The 24,211-nt window shown below is 36.7% G+C and overlaps 1 protein-coding gene across 9 annotated transcripts in view; it reads right to left on the bottom strand.

Moving 5' to 3' along the window:
• The window catches only part of RAB3GAP1 (RAB3 GTPase activating protein catalytic subunit 1), a 118,727-nt gene extending 94,845 nt beyond the window's left edge, over positions 1-23,882 (bottom strand). For 2 of the 9 annotated variants that reach the window (XM_070581241.1, XM_070581243.1), the window contains exons 1-3: positions 23,812-23,869; positions 23,654-23,709; positions 19,313-19,388 (exon numbers count right to left, since the gene is read on the bottom strand). In XM_070581241.1, coding sequence (XP_070437342.1) covers positions 19,313-19,388; positions 23,654-23,709; positions 23,812-23,829 — 150 coding nt within the window. In that variant the 5' untranslated portion in view covers positions 23,830-23,869. Of the gene's footprint in view, positions 1-19,312; positions 19,389-23,653; positions 23,710-23,811 lie in introns of all 9 variants that reach the window. The other 7 variants (XM_070581247.1, XM_070581248.1, XM_070581244.1 and 4 more) reach the window with 5 other exon arrangements.
• Positions 23,883-24,211: the final 329 nt, after the last annotated feature.

Here is a 24,211-nt window from a genome sequence, read left to right as displayed (position 1 = left end):
TGGACAGCTAATCTTCGACAAATGAGCAGAGGGCCTAAATGGAGAAAAGAAAGTCTCTTCAACAAATGGTGCTGGGAAAACTGGACAGCCACATGGAAAAGATTGAAAATTGACCATTCTTTTTCACCACACACCAAAATAAACTCAAAATGGATCAAAGACCTAAAGATTAGGCCTGAAACAATAAGTCTTCTGGAAGAGAATACAGGCAGTACACTCTTTGACATCAGTTTCGAAAGAATCTTTTCGGACACTATAACTCCTCAGTTGAGGGAAACAATAGAAACAATAAACAAATGGGACTTCACCAGACTAAAGAGCTTCTTTAAGGCAAGGGAAAACAGGATTCAAACAAAAAAGCAGCTCACTAATTGGGAAAAAATATTTACAAAGGGTTAATCTCCATAATATACAAAGAACTCACACGGCTTAACAACAAAAAAACAACCCAATCAAAAAATGGGCAGAGGACATGAACAGACATTTCTCAAAAGAAGATATGAATATGGCCAATAGACACATGAAAAGATGTTCATCATCGCTAATCATCAGGGAAATGCAAATCAAAACTACACTAAGATATCACCTTACACCCGTTAGATTGGCAAAAACATCCAAAACCAAGAATGACAAATGTTGGAGAGGTTGTGGAGAAAAAGGAACCCTCATACACTGTTGGTGGGAATGCAAACTGGTACAGCCACTATGGAAAACAGTATGGAGATTTCTCAAAAAGTTAAAAATAGAAATACCCTATGACCCACCCATCCCATTACTGGGTATCTATCCTAAGAACCTGAAATCAGAAATCCCAAGAGTCCCTTGCACCCCTATGTTCATTGCAGCATTATTTACAATAGCCAAGACGTGGAACCAACCTACATGCCCAGAAACTGATGATTGGATAAAGAAGATATGGTGTATATACACAATGGAATACTACTCAGCCATAAAAAAAGACAAAATAGGCCCATTCGCAGCAACATGGATGGACCTCGAGGGTATTATTTTAAGCGAAATAAGCCAGTCAGAGAAAGACGAACTCTCTATGACTCCACTCATAGGTGGAAGTTAATATATTGACAAGGAGATCTGATCGGTGGTTACCAGGGAAAAGGGGGGGGGGGTGGGGGGAGGGCACAAAGGGGGAAGTGGTGTACCCACAACATGACTAACAATAATGTACAACTGAAATCTCACAAGGTTGTAATCTATCATAACATTAATTAAAAAAAAATAGCATTCAACCAACCAAAAAAAAAAAATAATGGGATAAGAATAAAGTCATCTTCAAAAGCCGTAAAAAAAAAAAAAAAAACTTGAAGACTAAATGGTGGAAAGGAATTCAGGCTAAGAGTCTAAAAGTAGTTTCTGTCAATAACTTTAGTCATTGTTAGAATAAGAAACTCTGCTTGGAAGGGTAATAATTTCGATTTCATTTTTGTTTTTCCTTTAGCATTTTAGTAAAATACGAAACCAAAATACTTTTTAAAGGTCAAGTGATTATCATTCATTCAAATCTTTTAAAATAAATTAATAAAACTGCTTTCTACTTAACCAAGTGAGATTAGCGTTCTATTTTGGAAATGGGGGTAGAAACAGGAAACAAAAGAAAGTAGTAATTTTGGAGCATTCAACATTTAAGGGTAGGGCTAGCTGGCAAAACGAGGCTCTGAGTCTCAAGGGCTAGGATACCAGGAAGTGGTAAAAAACTAAGGAGGCAGAAGGACATTAAGGACAAATTTCACTGACTTAAAAATTATTAGCCCTGTGAGAGTAAGCTATGGCTTCCACACAGACCTGCTGCCTCCATCATACAAAGTGTCCCAAAAGTTCACATTCAAGTAAGCCTCTGGATATGTATTCCACTGAAACAAAATACATTAATTTTTAAAATAATAAATAAAGGTACACAAAATAAAATTTGAAATAGTAGCTTTTATTTACCCTTTTCTGAGTCACAGGTTCCTTGAAAGTGTCCGATGAAAGCTATGAACCTATATTTATACATAGGAAAATTATGCATATTCACATTAAAAATTGAGCAGCTATACAATTTAGAGGGGCTGGCCCAGTGGCGCAGCAGTGAAGTTCTCACGTTCCATTTCGGCGGCCTGGGGTTCGCCGGTTCGGATCCTAGGTGCGGACATGGCACCACTTGGCAAGCCATGCTGTGGCAGGTGTCCCATGTATAAAGTGGAGGAAGATGGGCACAGATGTTAGCTCAGGGCGTCTTCCTCAGCAAAAAGAGGAGGAATGGCGGCAGATGTTAGCTCAGGACTAATCTTCTTCTTCTTCAAAAAATTGAGCATCTATACAATTTAGAGACCCCCCCCAAGATTCTGGGTTAAGAACTCCCATTAAATATGGCGGTGAAGGCCCTCTGTCTATAACGAGCTATTTATCCTTCAAACTGGTTTAATTCTAATTCTAATAACATAATAAAACCTAACTTCCATTATAATTTTTAATTTTTATTGAGTTTATGATAGTTTACAACCTTGTGAAATTTTAGTTGTACATTATTGTTTGTCAGTCGTGTCGTAGGTGCACCCTTTGTGCCCATCCCTCAACCCCTCTTTCCCTTGGTAGCCACTAATCTGCTCTCTTTGTCTACATATTTAACTTCCACACGTGAGTGGAGTCATACAGAGACTGTCTTTCTCTATTTGGCTTATTTCACTTAACATAATTCCCTCAAGGTCCATCCATGTTGTTGTGAATGGGACGATTTTATTCTTTTTTATGGCTGAGTAGTATTCCATTGTATATATGTACCATATCTTCTTTATCCAATCATCAGTTGATAGGCACCTAGGTTGCTTCCACTTCTTGGCTATTGTAAATAATGCTGCAATGAACATAGGTGTGCATGGGACTTTTAGAATTGCTGACTTCAAGTTTTTTGGATAGATACCCAGTAGTGGGGTGGCTGGGTCATATGGTATTTCTATTTTTAATTTTTTGAGAAATCTCCATACTGTTTTCCATAGTGGCTGTACCAGTCAGCATTCCGACCAGCAGTGTATGAGGGTTCCTTTTCCTCCACAACCTCTCCAACATTCGTTACTTATTGTTTTGGTTATTTTTGACATTCTAATGGGTGTAAGGTGATATCTTAGTGTAGTTTTGATTTGCATTTCCCTGATGATCAGTGATGATGAACATCTTTTCATGTGCCTATTGGCTATCCGTATATCTTCTTTGAAGAAATGTATGTTCATGTCTTCTGCCCATTTTTTGATCAAGTTGCTTGATTTTTTGTTGTTGAATTGTGTGAGTTCTTTCCATATTATGGAGATTAACCCTTTGTCAGATATATTACTTGCAAATATTTTTCCCAATTAGTGGGTTGTTTTTTTTGTTTCAATCCTGTTTTCCCTTGCCTTGAAGAAGCTCTTTAGTCTGATCAAGTCCCATTTGTTTATTTTTTCTTCTGTTTCCCTTGTCTGAGAAGACATGGTGTCCAAAAAGATCCTTTTAATACTGATATCAAAGAGTATTGCCTATATTTTCTTCTAGAAGCCTTACGGTTTCAGGTCTTATCTTTAGGTAAGGACCTTTGATCCATTTTGAGTTTATTTTTGTGAATGGTGAAAAAGAATGGTCAATTTTCATTCTTTTCCATGTGGCTTTCCAGTTTTCCCAGCACCATTTGTTGAAAAGACATTCTTTTCTCCATTGTATGCCCTCAGATCCCTTGTTGAAGATTACCTGTCCATAGATGTGTGGTTTTATTTCTGGGCTTTCAATTCTGTTCCATTGATCTGTGCACCTGTTTTTGTACCAGTACCATGCTGTTTTGATTACTGTAGCTTTGTAGTATGTTTTGAAGTCAGGGATTGTGATGCCTCCAGCTTTGTTCTTGTTTCTCAGGATTGCTTTAGCAATTTGGGGTCTTTTGTTGCCCTATATGAATTTTAGGATTCTTTGCTCTATTTCTGTAAAGAATATGTCATTGGGATTCTGATTGGGACTGCATTGAATCTGCAGATTGCTTTAGGTAGTATGGACATTTTAACTATGTTTATTCTTCCAATCCATGTCCATGGAATGTCTTTCCATCTCTTTATGTCATCAATTTCTTTCAGGAAAGTCTTGTAGTTTTCGTTGTATAGGTCTTTCACTTCCTTAAATTTACCCCAAGGTATTTTATTGTTTTTGTTGCAATTGTGAATGGTATTGTGTTCTTGAGTTTTTTTCTGTTAGCTCGTTATTAGAGTATAGACATACTACTGATTTATCTAAGTTGATTTTATACCCTGCAACTTTGCTGTAGTTGTTGATTACTTCTAAAAGTTTTCCAATGGATTCTTTGGGGTTTTCTATATATAAGATAATGTCATCTGCAAAGAGTGAGAGTTTCACTTCTTCCCTCCCTATTTGGATTCCTTTTATTCCTTTCTCTTGCCTAATTGCTCTGGCCAAAACCTCCAATACTATGTTGAATAAGAGTGGTGATAGAGGGCATCCTTGTCTTGTTCCTGTTCTCAGGGGTTAGCACTCAGTTTTTGCCCATTGAGTATGATGTTGGCTGTGGGTTTACCATATATAGCCTTTATTATGTTGAGGTAATTTCCTTCTATCCCCATTTTCTTCAGAGTTTTTATCATAAATGGCTGTTGGATCTTGTCAAATGCTTTCTCTGCATCTATTGAGATGATCACGTGGTTTTTATTCCTCAGTTTGTTGATGTGGTGTATCATGTTGATTGATTTGTGGATGCTGAACCATCCCTGTGTCCCTGGTATGAATGCCACTTGATCATAATGTATGATCTTTTTGGTGTATTGCTGAATTTGGGTTGCCAAAATTTTGTTGAGAACTTTTGCATCTATGTTCATCAGTGATATTGGCCTGTAGTTCTCCTTCTTCATGCTGTCCTTGTCAGGCTTTGGTATCAGAGCGATGTTGGCCTTGCAGAATGTGTTAGGGAGTGTTCCATCCTCTCTAATTTTTTGGAATAGCTTGAAAAGTACAGATATTAAATCCTCTCTGAAAGTTTTGTAGAATTCCCCAGGAAAGCCATCTGGTCCTGGGGTTTTATTCTTTGGGATGTTTTTGATTGTTGTTTCAATCTCTTTCCTTGTGATTGGTCTGTTCAGATTGTCTGTTTCTTCTTGACTTAGCTTTGGGAGATTGTAAGAGTCTAAGAATTTATCCACTTCCTCTAGGTTATCCATTTTGTTGGCATATAGTTTTTCATAGTATTCTCTTATAATCTGTTGTATTTCTGTGGTCTGTTGTTATTTCTCCTCTTTCATTTCTGATTTTTTTTTTATTTGAGCTTTCTCTCTTTTTTTCTTTGTAAGTCTGGCTAGGGGTTTGTCAATTTTATTTAATCTTCTCAAAGAACTAGCTCTTTGATTCATTGATCCTTTCTATGGCCTTTTTTGCTTCAATAGCATTTATTTCTGCCCTGATTTTTAGCATTTCTCTCCTTCTGCTGACTTTGGGCTTTGTTTCCTCTTCTTTCTCTAATTCAGTTAGGTATAATTTGAGATTGCTTATTTTGGGTTTTTCTTGTTTGTTGAGGCGTGCCTGTATTGGGATGAAATGCCCTCTTCATATAGCTTTTGCTGTATCCCATATGATTTGGTATGGCATGTCATTTTCATTTGTCTCCAAATATTTTTTGATGTCTTCTTTAATTTCCTCGATGATCTATTTCTTGTTCAATAGCCCATTGTTTAGTCTCTACATCTTTGTCCCTTTCTCAGCTTTTTTCTTGTGATTAATTGCTAGCTTTATAGCATTATGATGGGAAAAGATGCTTGTTATTATTTCAATTTTTTTTTTAGTTTATAGAGGCTTGCCTTGTTTCCCAACATATGGTCTATCCTTGAGAATGTTCCGTGTGCACTTGAGAAGAATGTGTATTCTGCTGTTTTTGGATGGAGTGTTCTAAATATGTCTAAAAAGTTCAACTGTTTTAGCTTTTTGTTTAATTCCACTGTTTCCTTGTTGATTTTCTGTCTGGATGATCTGTCCAATGATGTGAGGGGGGTGTTGAGGTCCCCTATTATTGTGTTATTTTTGATATCTTCTTTTAGGTTTGTTAATAGTTGCTTTATGAACTTTGGTGCTCCTGTTTGGGTACTTAGATATTTATAAGCATTATTTCTTCTTGATGGAGTATCCCTTTGATCATTATATACTGCTCCTCTTTGTCTCTCTTTACCTGCCTTAGTCTCTCTTTACCTGCCTTATCTTGAAATCTACTTTGTCTGATACAAGTATTGCGACACCTGCTTTCTTTTGTTTGCCATTAGCTTGGAGTATCATCTTCACCCCTTCACTCTGAACCTGTATTTGTCATTGGAGCTGAGGTGTGTTTCCTGGAGGCAACAAATTCTTGGATCTTATTCTTTAATCCATCTTGCCACTCTGCGTCTTTTTATTGGACAGTTGAATCCATTTACATTGAAGGTGATTATTGATGTATGAGGGCTTAATGCTGTCATTCTGTCACTCGTTTTCCAGCATTTCCTTTGTTTCTCATCCTGTGTGTTTTGGTCTACACATTGACTTCTGCAGTTCCTTATGCTGTGTTTCTTAGTTTTTTCCTTGTTTATTTTTTGTGTCTCTGTTCTGCTTTTTAGTTTAGTGGCTACCCTGAAGTTTGTATTCAGAATCTGGTGCATAACATAGTCCATTTTCTGATGGCCTCTTATTTGCTTAGTCTGAACTGATTCAGTGCCTTTCCTCCTCCCCTCCTAAGATATTATTTTCATATCTTATTCCAACTTGTGTTGTGAGTTTGTGGTTGAAGCGACACGGCTGTCTTTGTTTTTGGTGTTTTCCTTCCCTTTAACCTAATGCTACAGTTGAATATTTGCTATCCTGTTCTGATTCTATTTGTCTCCTTGCTCTGTGTTTTGTGACCTCTTTCTCCCTTTTTTTTCTTTTTTCAGGTATGAGGGCCTTCTTGAGGATTTCTTGTGTGTGGGGGCGGGGGGGGGGGTTCTCATGCCTACAAAGTCCCTTAGCTTTTGTTTCTCTTTGAAAGATTTAATTTCTCCCTCATATCTGAAGGATATTTTTGCTGGATAGAGTACTCCTGGCTGAAATTTTTATCTTTTAAAGTTTTGAATACGTCATTGAAATCTCTCCTAACTTGTAAGGTTTCTGCAGAGAAATCTGCTGAAAGTCTGATAGGGGTTCCGTTGTGGGTTATTTTCTTTTGCCTTGCTGCCCTGAGCATTCTTTCTTTGTCATTCATTTTTGCCAGTTTTACTACTATATATGCCTTGCAGTAGGTCTTTTTACATTGACAAATTTAGGAGATCTGAAAGCTTTCTCCACACACATTTCTCTCTCATTCCCTAGATTTGGGAAGTTCTCTGCTATTATTTCTTTGAGCATGCTTTCTGCTCCATTCTCCTTCTCTTCACCTTCTTGGATACCTATAATTCTTATGTTGCATTTCCTCATTGAGTTGGCTATTTCTTGGAGATTTTCTTCATTTCTATTTAGTCTTAGTTCTCTCTTCTCCTCTGTCTGGAGACATTCAACACGTCTATCTTTGATTAAGCTGATTTGCTAATCATGGTGTCCATACGGGCCTTCAGGGAATCCGTATTTTGTTTTATTTCTTCCATTGTATTTTTCATCTCTAGCATTTCTGATTGATTCTTCTTTATAGTTGCAGTCTCTTTTGTGAAGTAGCTCCAGAACTCGTTGAATTGTTTCTCTATATTTTCTTTTACCTCATTGAGTTTTTTGATGATAGCTATTCTGAATTCATTGTCGTTTAGTTTACTTACTTCTGAGTCTTCAGAACATAATTCTGTATAATTACTGTTTTCCCTCTGGTCTGGAGCTTTTATGAACTGCCTGATGCTGGAAGTACGATTTTCCTCACTGCGATATTTGGTTGCAGTTACAGCCTATTGCCACTAGATGGGGGTTGAGAGCTGTGTATCCTGAGCCCTCCGTCTTCAGAGGAGATGGTGCAGCACAGTGAGGTTGGGGGGGGGCACTTTCTTTTGTGCACAGATTGGGGTTTCCTGATCAGCTCTCGCATTCTGGTCTCCTGGGGTCTTGGCTTGATGAGGTCACCCCACGCGAAAGCTTTTGCCCTGTTAGAGGGCTTCCCTCTAGGCTGCAAGGGCGCTAGTGAGTCCTGGGTGATCCTGTGGACGTGAAACCCCTCCCCCACTCCTTCCCTCATGGAGCCTCCCGTGGCAGCGACCACAGACTTTAGGAGAGGGAGCAAAGTTCCCTCTTACTCTGTTCCAGCTCCTCTGAGGGGGGCTCCAGCCTCTCCACCCTCCGTTGTTTGGCTGCTGTGGGTCTCTGATGATTCCTGTGCTATTAGGATATTTTTTGTTGGAATATGCTTGCTCCTTTTCGTTGTACGTTGGAGGGGAGAGAGTCCTGGACATGCTCATTCTGCCATGATACTGACGTCGGTCCATTATAATTGTCTTAAACACCTGAGTTCAGAAATCTAATTTGGGATTAAAAGTCTCAACAGCTTCAAGTCGTTGGCTGTACATTTCATGGAGGTAAGAAGAGAAAGAATACTGATAGCTGAGGGATGAAAAAAATGACTATGGAGTAAAGAGGTAAAGGATTTAACCATCTGGAGATGAGGGAAGGCAGAGAGAAGGTTGTTTTGATAAATAAAAAGTAGGGGAAGAAAAAAAAAAGTAGGGGAAGAATTTCTGACCCACACTAGGAACTGTACAAATGTATGAATGAAAAAGGAATAAAACCAATAAATGAATAAAATGATGTAGTTAAAGAGACTTTTATAACATGGCTCCAGAAAGAGAGAGAAAAATTTAAGATTTTGTGTGCTATCCTGAAAAGATACTTTAAACATTTCCCCTCTATGGAAAAGTACAGTTGAAATACTCACCAGCCATTTTCACAAATGAACTTTTAGAAAATGACTCATCCATTAGACTTGCCAATTGCAGTATATACAAAATTCATTGCAAGGAAAAAATCAAATTACTGAATCAAAATCAAAGGAGACAAAAGGAAAAAAATTACTAAGTCATGGGAGGAAAAAAATCAGACAATAAAATCAAAATGTAAAGAAAAGGGTTACTAACAAAACTAAATGCAGAGAAATTAAACTAAATAGTAAGTTACTTCAAAATGTACCAGACCATCCAAAGAAAAAGACTTGCTACCTTTAGTAAAATGCTTTTAAAAACACTACCATATTCAGATTTCAATAAAAGTCCCAAGCAACGAAATATGATGTGTATGTTGTCCATCTTATGAAAAGGGACCACAATAAGTTCAGGGAGTTAATCAGGTATTCTGGTGAGTCAGTCAGCAACCATTTACTGAGCACATACCAGGTAATGTGCTATGTGTATGTAATAAATGAATTAGCAAATTAACTATTGTTACTAATGGTATTGGGTCACACCCTCTCCCTTTATGCTGGGGAAAAATAAAAAAGGGTTAAGAGTTGTAGGAATAGAGATTTAATTGCCAAATCTCCCATAAATGATTATGGCTTTGCTAATTTACTTTTTGCTAAAAATATTTTCTGTCCCATTTGTAACAAAATGTGGTCTATACGAAGCCAAGGTACAGACATTTATGATATCTGATATACGACATTTAAGTTAGGATATCATTTAATGAAATTGAGTATGAATAGCTCACATAGCAGATTTATGTCTGTTCTTTAGAATTACAATGTAGAGAGATTTTATTATAATAAGTAGTGACTAAAATAAGAGAGTAAAAGGTTTTGGTTAGGTCCTTTTTGTTTGTTTTATTTTTATATAGTTCTATTTGTTTTAGTGCCATGTGTCCTAAACCAAATTAAAGTTCAAAATGAAATTCATGATTTATATTGAAAATTTTACTTGTCACACAGAAGAATATTGTGCTGTAACTATCTGGCAAGCAAAAAATATTTTAAAGTATACAAAAGAAGGGGTCAGCCCCATGGCCAAGTGGTTAAAGTTCCACATGCTCTGCTTCAGCAGCCCGGGTTCGCAGGTTTGGATCCCGGGTGTGGACCTACTCCACTCTTCAGCCATGCTATGGCAGCACCCCACATATAAAGTAGAGGAAGACTGAATCAGATGTTAGCTCAGGGCAAATCTTCCTCACAAAAACAAAAAGCATACAAAAGAAAATAAGAACTAGAAAATAATAAAGCTAAATACATCCGAGACTTCTCATCTATCTCAGATTAAATTTGTGCTTTTTCAAACTTTATTTTCCCCAGTAGATGCAAAGTTTTTAACTTCTAGGAGCTCTAAGGAAACAATGAATCATTTATATAGCAAAAAAGTGTTAAGTACTTCTATTTGTTTATGTTCTACTCTACTTAAGCAAATAACATTTTAAAGCCTCTGGTGAATACTTTTAAGACAGGCAACAAGAGTAGGTAACACTAATTGCAATGGCCCACTGCCACAAGGGGAGTAAGCGAAAAAACTAAAATTCCAACACAAGCAATATGATTTTAGGGCCCATACTCTTCATCACTATGCTTTGCCGTCTCTTAAAGATATCTTCTGCCATTTTACAGTACAACAAAAACTTTGTAACAACAAAGAACTCCAAAAGCTTCCAATTTGAAAAAGTAGAAAATATGATAAAATACTGACCTTTTTCCTTTTGTATACCATCCAGAAAAGCTAGACACACTGTGGTTACTACAGTCACGCATCACTTCACAACTGGGATACATTCTGAGAAATGGGTCGCTAGGCAATTTCGTTGTTGTACAAACATCATAGAGTGTATTTACACAAATCTAGATGGTATAGCCTACTACACACGTAGGCTATACAGTACTAATTTTATGGGACCACCATCATATATGTGGTCCATTGATGACTGAAATGTCCTTCCACAGTGCATGACTGTATTTAAAGGAAAAATTAAAATGAAGGAAAAAAACTAGACCATCAACCTTATCTTAAATAATCCTATTCCTAAAAATGTTACAGGTAGCTCAGTGTTGTTTTCACTTTGATTTACTTTATGTCAGAAACATTGTATTCTCATCACTGACTGATCAACTGTCTAGCTTCTGAACACATTAGCTTTAAAAAAATCTCCACTCCCCAACCTTAATGATCTATCAAACACTTAAATGTTCTGAGAGATGCAAATAAAGGCATCTAAATTGTTTATATCAGTCCCAAGTTTGACCTGCTATTATAACTTAGTTTAGGAAGTTTCTCACACAAGAGAAAACCTATAATTCAAAGTTGTTATTTTATATTTGCCATATGAACTTTAAGTACAGAAGTAAATATCATTCCAGCCTACTGAGTGGGTGTGAAAAATCTGAACTCATTTCAATACTATTATAGTCTTTATTCTTCTGTTATTATTCTAAAGTTAATGATTCTTCTTCCATAAAATTATCAGTGAGGTAAGTCAGTCACTGACTAAACAGTTCTATTATCAGATCATGCCATACCTAAATTTAACATCTCATAAGTACTAACTTTTGCTGGCTACATAGAATCATAAAATTACAAGATTAAAAAGAATTTAAAAGGGCATTTCTTTAATTTCCCTGCTTCAAGCAGGATTGTACTCATACCACCAAGATTTTTATCTATTTTATTAAGCCCAAGACACTAAAATTCCAAAATCTGCCTTGTAAACCTATGCTAGTACTTCCTGTATGTAATTTCACATTTACTTAAATCTCTAAAACCAAAAAGAGCAGAGTAAAATAGAAACAACACAGGTTTTGAAGGCGAGCATGATCTAGGTATAATCCTGCTCAAACTAACTACGGGCAGTATGACCTTGGGTAAATTACTGCAAAGACCCAAAGCCTCATTTCTTATCCATAAAATGGGGTAATATTTCATCATTGAAACTGTCTAGGGATTAAGTAAGTTAACAGGTACAGTCCCAATTATACTGCATGGTACCATAGCTGTTGCTCAGTAACAGCTATTTCCTCCTCTCTTAAAGTCATTTCCCAGCACTTCAGGATCTGGTATGATAAAGTAGCTTAGTCAGAATAACCATCCTTAGATAAAATTTACAAGATCTGGACAAAAAAGAACACAATTTTTCAAAGCTCTGAAGATTGACCAAATGAAAGCAGAAAATAGTTTATCTATGAAAAAAAGAAATTGTGGCCGAAAGGATTTGCATGTTTGTACCTTTTTGTCTAAGGCAGCAGTTCTTAAACTTTTTTGCATCACAACTCCTTTACACTCTTAAAAACTACTGAGGACTCCACATTAGAAATTAAAAAGGAAAAAATTATAAATTTTTAAATTCAGTGAAAATGATAATGAACTTACCAAATGTTAAATAAATTTCTAACAATATGTTCCAGAACAAACAAAAATACTAATGAGAGACTGGCATTGTTTTATATTTTGTAAATCTCTTTAATGTATAGTTTAAAAAACATAACTGGATTCTTATATTTGCACCTTCATTCAATCTTTGCAATCCATTTTTCTGACTGTATTATATGAAGAAAATTGGCCTTATATACATGATGTAGTTGGAAAAGGCAGGGCCTTGCCAACACTTGAAAGGCTCTCAGAGAGCAAAAGGACTGGGTCCTCAGACCACATCATGAGAACTGCTGATCTAAAGGTACTCTAATTAGTGCACAACTTGAGGGCTGCAGAATGACGGAGCTTTACTGGATTCAGAAGACAGAAAATAAAGTTCAGAGATGGCAGAGAAGTTCTAAAGTTGAAGCATAAATTCTGAAAAGAAAGAAGCCAATAAGGGGAAAGGCCCAAAATCTGCATATAAATTCTGCCCGCAATCTTGGCTACCCGCTAAACCACGCAGGTGCAGTGGAGAGGCTAGGGTACCATGACAAAGGAGGAGAATGAAAGTAAAGCTTTCAGCTGCTGGAACCACTGAGAAGAGAATGGAGTTTTAATCCAGTCAAGTGAACTGCTTGCTAGAACAAAAATACTCTTCAGAGGAACACACAGAATCTAGTCTGTACATTTCATTCAAAATATAAGCATAAAATTAAGAAACTACTAGATACAGACACAAAACAAAAACAAATAAAAAAACAGGAAAATGTGACCTATACTCAAAAGAATAGTCAACAGAAACCAACCCCAAGAAGGCCTAGATGTTACAATTGGCTTTAGACTAGCTATAATAAATATGCTCAAGGACTAAAGGAAAATACTTTCAAAACAAATTTAGAGATGAGGAACTTCAGAGAATTGGAAATTATAAAAAGAAATTCTAGACTTAAAAAGTACAATAACTGAATTGGAAAATACATCAAGTGGGCTTAACATCAAACTGGAGACAGCAGAAGAAAAAGTAAATGAACTGAAAGATAAATCAAGAGAAATTATCTGAGAGAAAAAGAAGACTGAGGACAGCAGAGCCTCAGAGAGTATCAAGATGTCACAGAAAAGGAATAGAGAATGGAGCAGAAAAATATTTCAAGAATAATGGCCAAAAACTTTCCTAATTTGGTGAAAAACAAAGAACTTACATATCCAATATTAACAAACCTAAGCAGGAAAAATATAAAGAAAACACATTTATACACATCATAGTTAGACGGCTTAAATAGAAAGATAAAGAAAAAAAATAATGAAAGCAGCCAGAGAAAAAAACATTAAAATAGAATAAAAATATGAACAACACCTAACTTCTCATCAGAAACTATAGAAAGTAAAAGAAAATGGAACTACATCTTTAGAGAACTAGAAAAAATAGTAACTGTCAAGCCAGAATTCTTCAGTAAAACTATCCTTCAAAAACAAGTTAAATAAAGATATTTTTAGATTAAAAAAACACAATTTGTAGCAAGCCAAAAGTATGGCAATTCTTCAAAAAATACAAAATAGAATTTTCATATGATCCAGTAATTCCACTCTGGGTACACACTCCAAAGAACTGAAAGCAGAGACTCAAACAGGTATTTGTACAATCATGTTCGCAGCAGCATTATCCACAATAGCTCAAAAGTGGAAACAACCTAGGTGTCCATCAACAAATAAATAAATGGATTAACAAAATGTGGTATACATACACAAGAGACTATTATTCAGTCTTAAAAAGGAATGGAACCCTGACACATTCTACAACATGGATGAACCCTGAAGACACTATGTGAAGTGAAACAAGCCAGACACAAAAGGACAAATACTGTTATGATCTCACTTATATGAGTTATCTGCAGTGGTCGATTCATAGAACAGAAATAGAATAGTGGTTACCAGGAGTTTGGAGGGGAGAGGAAGCTACTGTTTAATGAGAATGGAGTTTCAGTTTGGGCTGATGAACACTTCCACAATGTGAAAGTACTTAACGTCATTTAATTTTACACATTAAAGGGGCTGGCCCAGCGCAATAGTGGTTAAGTTCATGCATTCTGCTTCAGCGGCCTGGGGTTTGCTGGTTCAGATTCCCAGTGTGGACCTACGCACCGCTTATCAAGCCATGCTGTAGCAGGCATCCCAAGTGTAAAGTAGAGGAAGATGGGCATGGATGATAGCTCAGGGCCAATATTCCTCAGCAAAAAAAGAGGAGGATTGGTGGCGGATGTTAGCTCAGGCCTAATCTTCCTCAAAAAAAGAAATTTTTTACATGTTAAAATGGTCACACTTGGGGCTGGCCCCGTGGCAGAGTGGTTAAGTTTGTGCACTCCGCTGCAGGCAGCCCAGTGTTTCGTTGGTTCGAATCGTGGGCGCGGACATGGCACTGCTCATCAAACCACGCTGAGGCAGAATCCCACATGCCACAACTAGAAGGACCCACAACGAAGAATATACAACTATGTCCAGGGGGCTTTGGGGAGAAAAAGGAAAAAATAAAATCTTTAAAAAATAAAAAAAAAAAGTTCAAACTTACGTATACTTTACCACAATAAAAAATTTTTTTTAAATGAACATAATTTACCATTTTCAGAGAATAAAAAAGAAAAACCCTATGATTATCTCAATAGATATAAATAAACATTCATGATAAAAAAATAAAACTTTCAGCAAACTATGAAAAGAATTTCTTCAGTCTTAAAAAGGACACCTTAAAGTGTTAAAGCACTGAACATCTCCCCACTAATGCTGTGAAGAAGGCAAGTGTGCATACTCTTAAAAGTTCTATTCAACATTTTACTGAAGGTCAATAACTGTAAGAAATAAAAGGAACAAAAACTGGAAAAGAAGTAAAACTGTCCCTATTTACAGGCAACATGATTATGAATGCAAAAAATGCAAAAGAATTAATAAAAAGATCATCAATCTTTACCTTTAGCCAGGTCTCAAGATCCAAAGTCAACATACAAAATTCTATTGTATGTCTATGTGCTAGCAAGAAACAATGGGAAAATAAAACTAAAAAACAATCCCAGGGGCAGGCCTGGTGGCACAGTGGTTAAGTTTGTGCACTCCACTTCAGTGGCCTGGGGTTCATAGGTTCGGATCCCAGGTCTGGACCTACACACCACTCATCAAGCCATGCTGTGGCAGCATCCCACATACAAAACAGAGGAACACTGGTAAAGACGTTAGCTCAGGGACAATCTTCCTCAAGCAAAAAGAGGAAGACTGGCAAGAGATGTTAGCTCAGGGACAATCTTCACCAAATAAAAAAAAAAAAAAATCCCATTTACAACTAAAATACTTAGTAATACATTTAACAAAAAATATGCAAGATCTCCACCAAAAACTATAAAACATTGCTAAGAAAATTTAAATAAATGGAAAGAGGCGCCATGTTCATGATTGGAAGCTTCAAGATTGTCAAAATGCCACTTCTCTCCAAAGTAATCTATAAATTCAACACAATCATAATCATAATGCCAACATAATTATTTTTATAGAAACTGATAAGCTTATGCCAAAATTCATAACAGAAATATAAAGGACCTAGAATAGACAAAACAATCTTGGGAAAACAAGAAAAGCTAAAGAATTTACATTAACTTCAGGACTTATTATAATACAGCTATTCAATGGTTCTCAAATAGGGGCAATTTTGCCTCTAATGTGATAAGTGGCAATGTCTAGATACATTTCTGGTGGTCACCACTGGGGTGTTACTGGCATCTTGTAAGTAGAGGTCACAGATACTGCATGAGACAGTGCCACAACAATCTGACGCAAAATTTCAATAGTGCCAAGGTTGGAAAACCCTAAACTACAGTAGTCAAGACAATGTGGTACTGACATCAGGATAGTAAAACAGATTAATGGAATAGAATACAGATTCCAGAAGGTGATCCCCTAGGTCAACTGTCTGACAAAGGTGACAAAGCAACTCAATGGAAAAAAAAGCGTATTCAACAGAAGGGTCTAGTATATCCATATGTAAAATAAATAAATAAATAAACCTTGATCTCTACCTCACACTACATACAAATGTTAGTTTCAGATGGTTCATAGACCTAAATACAAGCTAAAATGATAAAGCTTCCGGGAGAAAACATAAAAAGAATACCTCCACAACCTAACAAACTACTATCTGAGAAAAGACTTCAACTCAGAATATACAAAAGAACTAACATACTCTTACAACTCAATAAAAACTCAACTCAATTTAAAATATGGACACAAAACTTGAACAGACATTTCACAACAAAAAACATACAAATGGCTAATAAGCACATGAAAAAAGTGGTCAATACCAATAATCATCACGGAAACACAAATTAAAACCAGAATGAGAAATACAAATTAATTCCACAAACTACATACCCATTAGGATGACTAAAATTTGTAAGACTGAAAACCACCAATTGTTAGTGAGAATGTGGAGCCACCCAAACTCTCATAACATTGCTAGTAGGTTGGTAAAGTGGTACAAAAAGCTTCAGCAGTTTCTTATAAAGTTAAGCAAACACCTATCCCATAACCCAGTAATTCCACTTCTAGGTATTTACCCAAGAGAAATAAAAACATAGGTCTACAAAAGGCTTCATACAAGAATGTTCTGCTTTATTCACAATAGCGAGTATATCTGTCAACAGGGGAAACAAATTGTGATATATTCATACAACAGAGTACTTACACAGCAATAAAAAGAAATACAGTCACGCATGGCTTAAAGATGGGGCTACATTCTGAGAAATGCATGGTTAGGTGATTTTGTCATTGTGCAAACATTACAGAGTATACTTACACAAATCTAGATGGTATAGCCTACTACACATCTAGCCTATATAGTACTAATCTTATGGGACCACCACTGCTGACCGAAAAGCTATGCAGCACGTGACTGTACTGATAAATGCAACAACCTAGAATAACGTCAAAAATATTATGTAAAAGAAGCCAGGTACAAAGAGTATATACTGTATGATACCATATATATGAAATTCTAGAGCACACAAAAGTAATCTATGGTTTAAAAGAGAAAAGAAAAGAACAGCATGCATGGGGGGCATGGGTGAGGAGCATAGGGATTAACTGGAAAGGGTCACTAGGGATCTGTCCAGGGTGACAGAAATGTCCAATATCTTAAGAGTGTTACGCTGATGTAAACATTCATCAAAATTAAGCAGTTTTGTGCATTACAAGTAAATTTATCCCAAAAAATCCCCAACTATTAAAAAAATCTAGTGGGGGGTGGGGAGTTGGAGTACTATGGAAATAAGAAATAGCAAATATCAACGGTTGAAAGTGGGCAATAGGCACATGGGGGTTTACTATACTATTTTGTTTACTTTATATATGTTTGAAATTTTTCATAAAGACTTCTAAAAAATAATTTCTCTTAATTCCCCCTCAGTGGAAGAAGAGAACTGGTAATCACTGCCCTTCACATAAATTAAAATCTCATTGAGGCATTCTCTCGACTTTAATACGCTGAATCATCCCTGTCCTTTACCCTTTCTTTAATCTCATTCATCACAGTTACAGCTCACCTTGAAATCTGTGCGTGTTTTCTAGATCTCATTTATTTACTACTATTTATAGAAAGAAAACTGTTGGAGAGAGCTAACACTCCTTTAGCCCCTACTACATGCCTGGCAGTATGCTACCTACTTTGAATACATTACACAACTTACATCCCAAAATTGAATCTTATTTGTTTGCTTATTACTTCTCTCCCTCATGAGAATTTATGTTTAATGGCAACAGAGATTTTATCTTGTTCACTATTTCTTCAGATCTGGCACACAGCTGATACTCAGTAAATACGTATAAATCAAAGAATTAAGGAATATATCAGAGCTCACAAATATGCAATTTAGCTCTCTTTTTGGCAGCGCAAATCATTTCCCACTCCAGTTATACCCAGCTTGTTTTGTCTTTAATCTTACTGGCATCTATATCAAATATTGTTATTTATTTGTTTCAAGTGGAATAGGATGATCTGTGTTTGAGAACTTTACTTTTTCTCTTTATTCAAAAATGTAATCATAAAAATATTTTAAAACAGTAAATCAATTTACTCTCTATATTTAGGCATATCTTTAAATGATGTGTGATTTCTATATGTAGTGTTGCTTTTTCTGCTGTTATTCATATAGATAAAGAAGAAAATCCTAAAGCTTTGATAGTCTCAAATTCTGTTAATATCACCATAAAACTGAAAAACCCTAGCAAATAATGAGAATTGAGAGTTCCTTACAGGGGAGTAAATTGCAGTTAATAACAGATTTATAATAACAATTTGATCAATTTTACTTCAAAAGAATTTATCAAACAAAGCACCCACATAAGCCTAAAATCAAATTGTTACTTTCAGTAAAATAAAGCAAATCTAGGTTTGTTCTCAGAGTACATTCTTCAGCAAACATTCATAAACATTCAGTTTGAGCAAAACCAACAATACCCTAGATTAGAATTAGAGTTTCACCTCAATTTTGAATAATTTTTTCAATTTTAAACATCATCAAAACATCCATAGGTTAAAAAAAAACGGGGGGGGGGGGCGGGGCACACAAATATTATTAGTATTGTAAAATACAAAAATTGAGTGAAATAGCTGCTAAGAGGAGCAAGTTGGTTGGTAAGACCAAGATTTTTCCTCATTAGTTAAGCAAAATACTCTACCAAGAAGTTGGTAATTGCAATGTTTCTCCGACAAAACAAAAAACTTTGAAGGCAACATTTCTAACGTTCTAAGGGAGAAGGCAAGAGAGAAGTAAACACCAGGAGAAACAGAAATAAAATCACTCACAAAGAATGACATTATACATATAAAATTTTATTATTTAAAAAGCAGTTCACAAATGTCTTACACATATCATCTACTACAGATTCAAATCCAAGTTCTTCCAGATGCCATTTTATGTTGACAGATCAGACGTAACTTTTAAAAACAGTTAATTCAAATGCAGCAAAGGGTTTAAAAATAAAGTTTCAAAGTAAATACTCATTTAGAGACACCAGCAAATAGATCTGACCTTTTCAAGTGGCTTTCCCAAAGAGTTTCCAATCAGTTTCCAGTCATTCAAGACTTCTTCAACTTTGGAAATAAACCTAGGAAGGAGCAAAAAAACTTTCTAAACATATAAACAGGACATTTTTTACTGCTGTTATATAATTTCTTTAAAAATGTATTTTTTATAATTTAACGTTTTTATCAGAGAAGGCTTAGTATCGTTAGTCTAATACGGATGTGGAGTAAAAGTGGAAAGCATCTTCTTGAGCCCAGGAATTCTTAGATTTTGATTTTTTTAAGTCTACTGCTTACCAACAAAGGCATTCTGCCTTCTATAAAATATAAATTAAGAATTAATAAATCTCTCTATACTAAAACGAACATAACAAATTTGGGACAGAAGTTAAAAACTGACAAACTAAAATGATACTATTAAAGATAATTATGAAAATGATCCTCTTTTCTCTACCTTCAAAATTATTGATCTATTTAAATTAACTTTTCCTTTAAAGATATTTAGAAATTCCCTGATTTGCCTTTCACTCCCTCAAAAAAGACAAGATTATTTGGGAACTTTACTCATCAAAATAAAACAAGTTTTAAGGGAGAACCGGCAAGGAACTGTAAGTAGATTTGTCAGCTTTAAGGAATAACTGACAGATTTTTAAAACTATTCACAACCTAATCTTTAAGTCTACCAATCAAGCAGACCTACTAAAAACAGAATGAATTTTGACTAGTGACATGCTCAATATCAGCAAATGAAAACTGTCAAACCTCAGTGGTAGCGTTAAATACATACCAAAAGGCACTTCCAGAAGACTTGTTGTTACCCTAAGAAGCTGGCTTCTTACATAAGCATGATGCAGTCAAACGGCAACATCACTCTCCTAAACACACACATATCATTGCTAGAGTACTGGAGTTAACTCCAGTCAAAAGATATTCAAAGGCATCAGATTTTTTCTTTGGTAACATCATAAATTAATATTTACATTTCTGTTGTAAGATAGTAATGATAGTAATGATAAATTAGAGTTTTTATGATGCAACTGAACCTTCTAATTAATTCCTCTTTAAAAGTAAAGGCAGTATTAACCAACATACTAATTCAATTGTAGGGCTTTCAGTCAAAAGGCAATGAATCATCAGTTTTGAAAGTGAGTGCTCCAGAAGTAAATTAACATGTTAACAAAAAAGGAAATAATTTAAAATGCATCCATATGTAAGCAAAAATCTGCATATGAAATGTACATTGCATTTATAAAGGTAAAAAATTGAAAGCTACCTTAATGTCCAACTGCAGCAAACAGCTATAAATTAATGGTATATCCATTCAGTGGACTAACACTCACTAAAAATCATGTTTTGAAAACCATTTGAGGAAACGTTAATACGTTAAATGAAAAAATGGAAGCTACAGAAGTATTAATGTGGTTTGTTACGAAAAGTTTACATCATACACACAGATCAGAAGGAATTTTCTCAAAATATTAATAATAGCTATCTCCTGGTGGTAGGATTACAGGTGATTTTCTTTTCTTTTTTATTCTACTCTGAGGTATTATTATTATAATAAAAATAATTTAAAATAATACAACTTTCACAGTAAAAGAAGAAATATCTTAAAATAATTATTGCATGAATTCTGTCAATACTAGCTAAGAGAAAAAATGGACTCTATCCTCAAAGTATTGAGATTTGGGTAGAAAAACAATAACTTTATCCCTGAAAGCTCTCCAGATCTCAGCTGAAGGGTCATTTCCTCCGGCTCCTCATTCTCTAATAGGTTCCTTATTATAAGACCAGGTTTCTTTCCCTTCTCAGCTCTCATTTCAACTGTAATTACCGACTCATTTGTATTATTACTTGATTCACGTCTGTTTCTTCCATTAGACTGTACATTTGGTAAGAGCAGGAATCATCTCTTTTTACTGACCACCACATCCCTAATGCCCTGCGCTGTGCTTGACACATGGGCACTCAACAAATATTTCTTCAATGGACAAACGATAAAAAGAGTTATGGGCTTCTATTCAGTCCTCTCAACAAACTGTCTGTATGGCTCACAACATAGTTGCAAAAAACTTTCACTCAAACATTAAACTCAAGGTTTAAGAGACTCCAAAATTTTACATTTTCCCAGGAATTGTAAAACACTGGTTTTGCTCTAGAAACAAGAGCATAAAAGCCAAATCCAAATTTCCCACTTTGTGGTAGATCTCATAACTGTGTTAACGATTATTTCCAAATAAGGAGTTAAAGGGTTTGATATTCCACTTCAGGATATTTTAAATATTTAACTAGGGGAAAGTGATCATTTTTCCATTCAATACTCTGAGGTTTCCTCACCAATACTCTCCAAGATTCAGGTTACATTTGTCTAACTACCTTCAAGACATCAAGTTGTTATTTTAAATTCAACAGGTCTAAAACTGGACTCTTCTCACTTTGCACTTTCTTATCTTCATTCTTTGAGGCAAGAAACTGCAGTTTCATGTTTGATCCTTTCCACTGTTACAATTCATCAAGTGTATCTATCTAAATCTTCTTGGACATGTCTCATAATCCTCCCTTCTATTCTCCCTTTCCCTCCAGTCTCCAAATCACCAACCTAAGGACCAAAGTAGGTAACTGGCCTTCATTTTACCTCATCTCTTCAAACAACTCTCATCATATTACTCCACCATTCTAAAATTAAGAGTCTCTCACTATTGTTCTTTAATGGTTCTTTCTTTCTTTTTTTTTTCCTGAGCAAGATTCACCCTGAGCTAACATCTGTGCCAATCTTCTTCTATTTTGTATGTGGGCCACCACCACAGCATGGCCACCGATGAGTGGTGTAGGTCCACATCCGGGAACCAAACCCTGGCTGCCGAAAAGGAGCACAGCAAACTTAACCACTAGGCCATGGGGCCAGCCCTAATAGCTCTAAGAGAGGTCACCTGACCAGCAACATCAGCATCATCTGGGAACCTGTTAGAAATGCAAATTTTTGGGTCCAGCTCAGACAAAATCAGAAACTATGATTCTGATGCACAGTGGTCTTAAAGCAATAAATCTAAAGATTCCTTTACTTAGCTTTGGAGACTATCCATAACCTGCTCCTATCTTCTTTAGTAATCTTATTTATTTTCTTTCACTAGATGGCCTTCACTCCAGTAAAGACATTACTTCCTGAAATCTCAAAGGTTCATTTTCACCTGTCTCTTCTCATGTCAGCACCTTCTCACGTCTAACCAAGCACTTCCCACTTCCAGGCCTAACTCATCTCCTATCTTTTCTACAAAAATATCTCCAATAATTGTAATCCACAACAATACCATCCTTATTTAAACTACTATTTTTATAGTTAGGACCACTGGACTTACAATTTAAGTATCTGCTGTATTATTTTGTTTGTTTGAACATATGGATCAAGATTTTTTTGTTGTTTTTGTTCTTTTCCATTAGTATAATTCTGGACACACAGTACCTGCTCCATAAAGCCTTGCCAGTGTAATGATGTCTCACCACCTTTTCTTTTTTTGCAGGATATCACAGGTCAAATCATTATTCCAGCAAAGATCTTTTATATTTTTCTATGTCAACCAATGACATGACATCCACAAACTTCCTCTCCCAACCAGGAAGATAATAAAATGTTGCAACAAACTCACCCCGACCTCAACACCCAGACACGGAAGGGTCTCTGAGCCACCCAACAAAATCCTTCTCACCTAAGCTATCACTCCTTCACAAACTTGGCTTTCAACTAATCTCAGTGACACGACAGTTTCACTCAGCTGTTCAACGCAGTCTGACAGGCACAGGGAGCCTGGGCACATTACCCACGGACACCTAAGAACTTCAATCAAAGCGCTGCAAAGCCATATGCAGACTATTTTAAAAGGTTATTCTAAAAGACGGGATGGAGATAGTGGGAGTGTGGCAGGTGGACAACCACCAGACCCCTGAAGGCCGCCGCCTAAGAAGGATATCCCAACGGACAGGGGAGGAAGAAAAGCACTGCGAAGTTGATCGCTTATGAGTTAAACGGAAACGAAACCAGGAACGGAAGTGGGAGCCACGGAAATCGTTCCCGCGGGTGGGCAACAGCCCAGGTCTAAGGAAAGTGGTCTGAGAGGAAACAAAACTTTTTCTGACACCCGGCGTCTCAGCGGTCTGGCGGACGGGGGCGAGCCGGGGCTTGTGAGACGCGAGAAGCGGAAAAGGGTAGCGAGCTGACCGGGGAGGGGAGGGGTTGGGGACCCCGGGGCCCAGGAGTCTTCAGCGGCGTCGCAGGCGGACTGTCTCTGTTGGGGAAGCGGCGGGGGGACGCCGGGGCCCGGGGTGCCAGTAACCAGTGAAACGACTCACTCACCTTTCCCATTCCGAGGCCGTGGTGAAGTCCGTGATCTCAAATACCTCGGACTCGGGCTGCGGGAAAGGGAAGGAAAGAAAGAAAGAGATTGAGCGCCGGGGCGCTGACGCAGAGGAGCGGACTTAAGAACGGGAGGAGGTAGCAAGCAAACACCTCACCTCACTGTCGGCCGCCATCTTGAGGAGCGCCGGGCGCGCGCTAGGACTGCCGGGAAGAAGAGCAGGAGGGCGAGGGGAGGAGGAAAAGGAGGGCGGAGAGCCGGCGGGGGCGGGGCCTCCTCGTAGCCCCGCCCCCTGTTAGTGGCCCTGCTTGGAAAAGGCTTCTTAGGCTGAAATCATCAGATGGAAAACAAAATGGTTTGAATTTGAAATTTTCCTGTAGCGTAATGAACTTAGGGAGGGAACAGAAGCAAGGAGTTAAGATAAGGCCCTAGATTCTTGTGGATAAGATTGTATTAAAAAACCTAAAGCACTTTGAGTTTGTTTTCATTCAGCTTCTATTTATTGATTGCAAGGCACCGAGCTAGGTGGTGTGACATGCACCGTTCCCCATGCCCTC

Source organism: Equus przewalskii, chromosome 17 (genome assembly GCF_037783145.1).
Source record: "Equus przewalskii isolate Varuska chromosome 17, EquPr2, whole genome shotgun sequence".
NCBI classification, from domain to species: Eukaryota; Metazoa; Chordata; class Mammalia; order Perissodactyla; family Equidae; genus Equus; species Equus przewalskii.
This window is presented reverse-complemented; position numbering and strand designations above follow the sequence as displayed.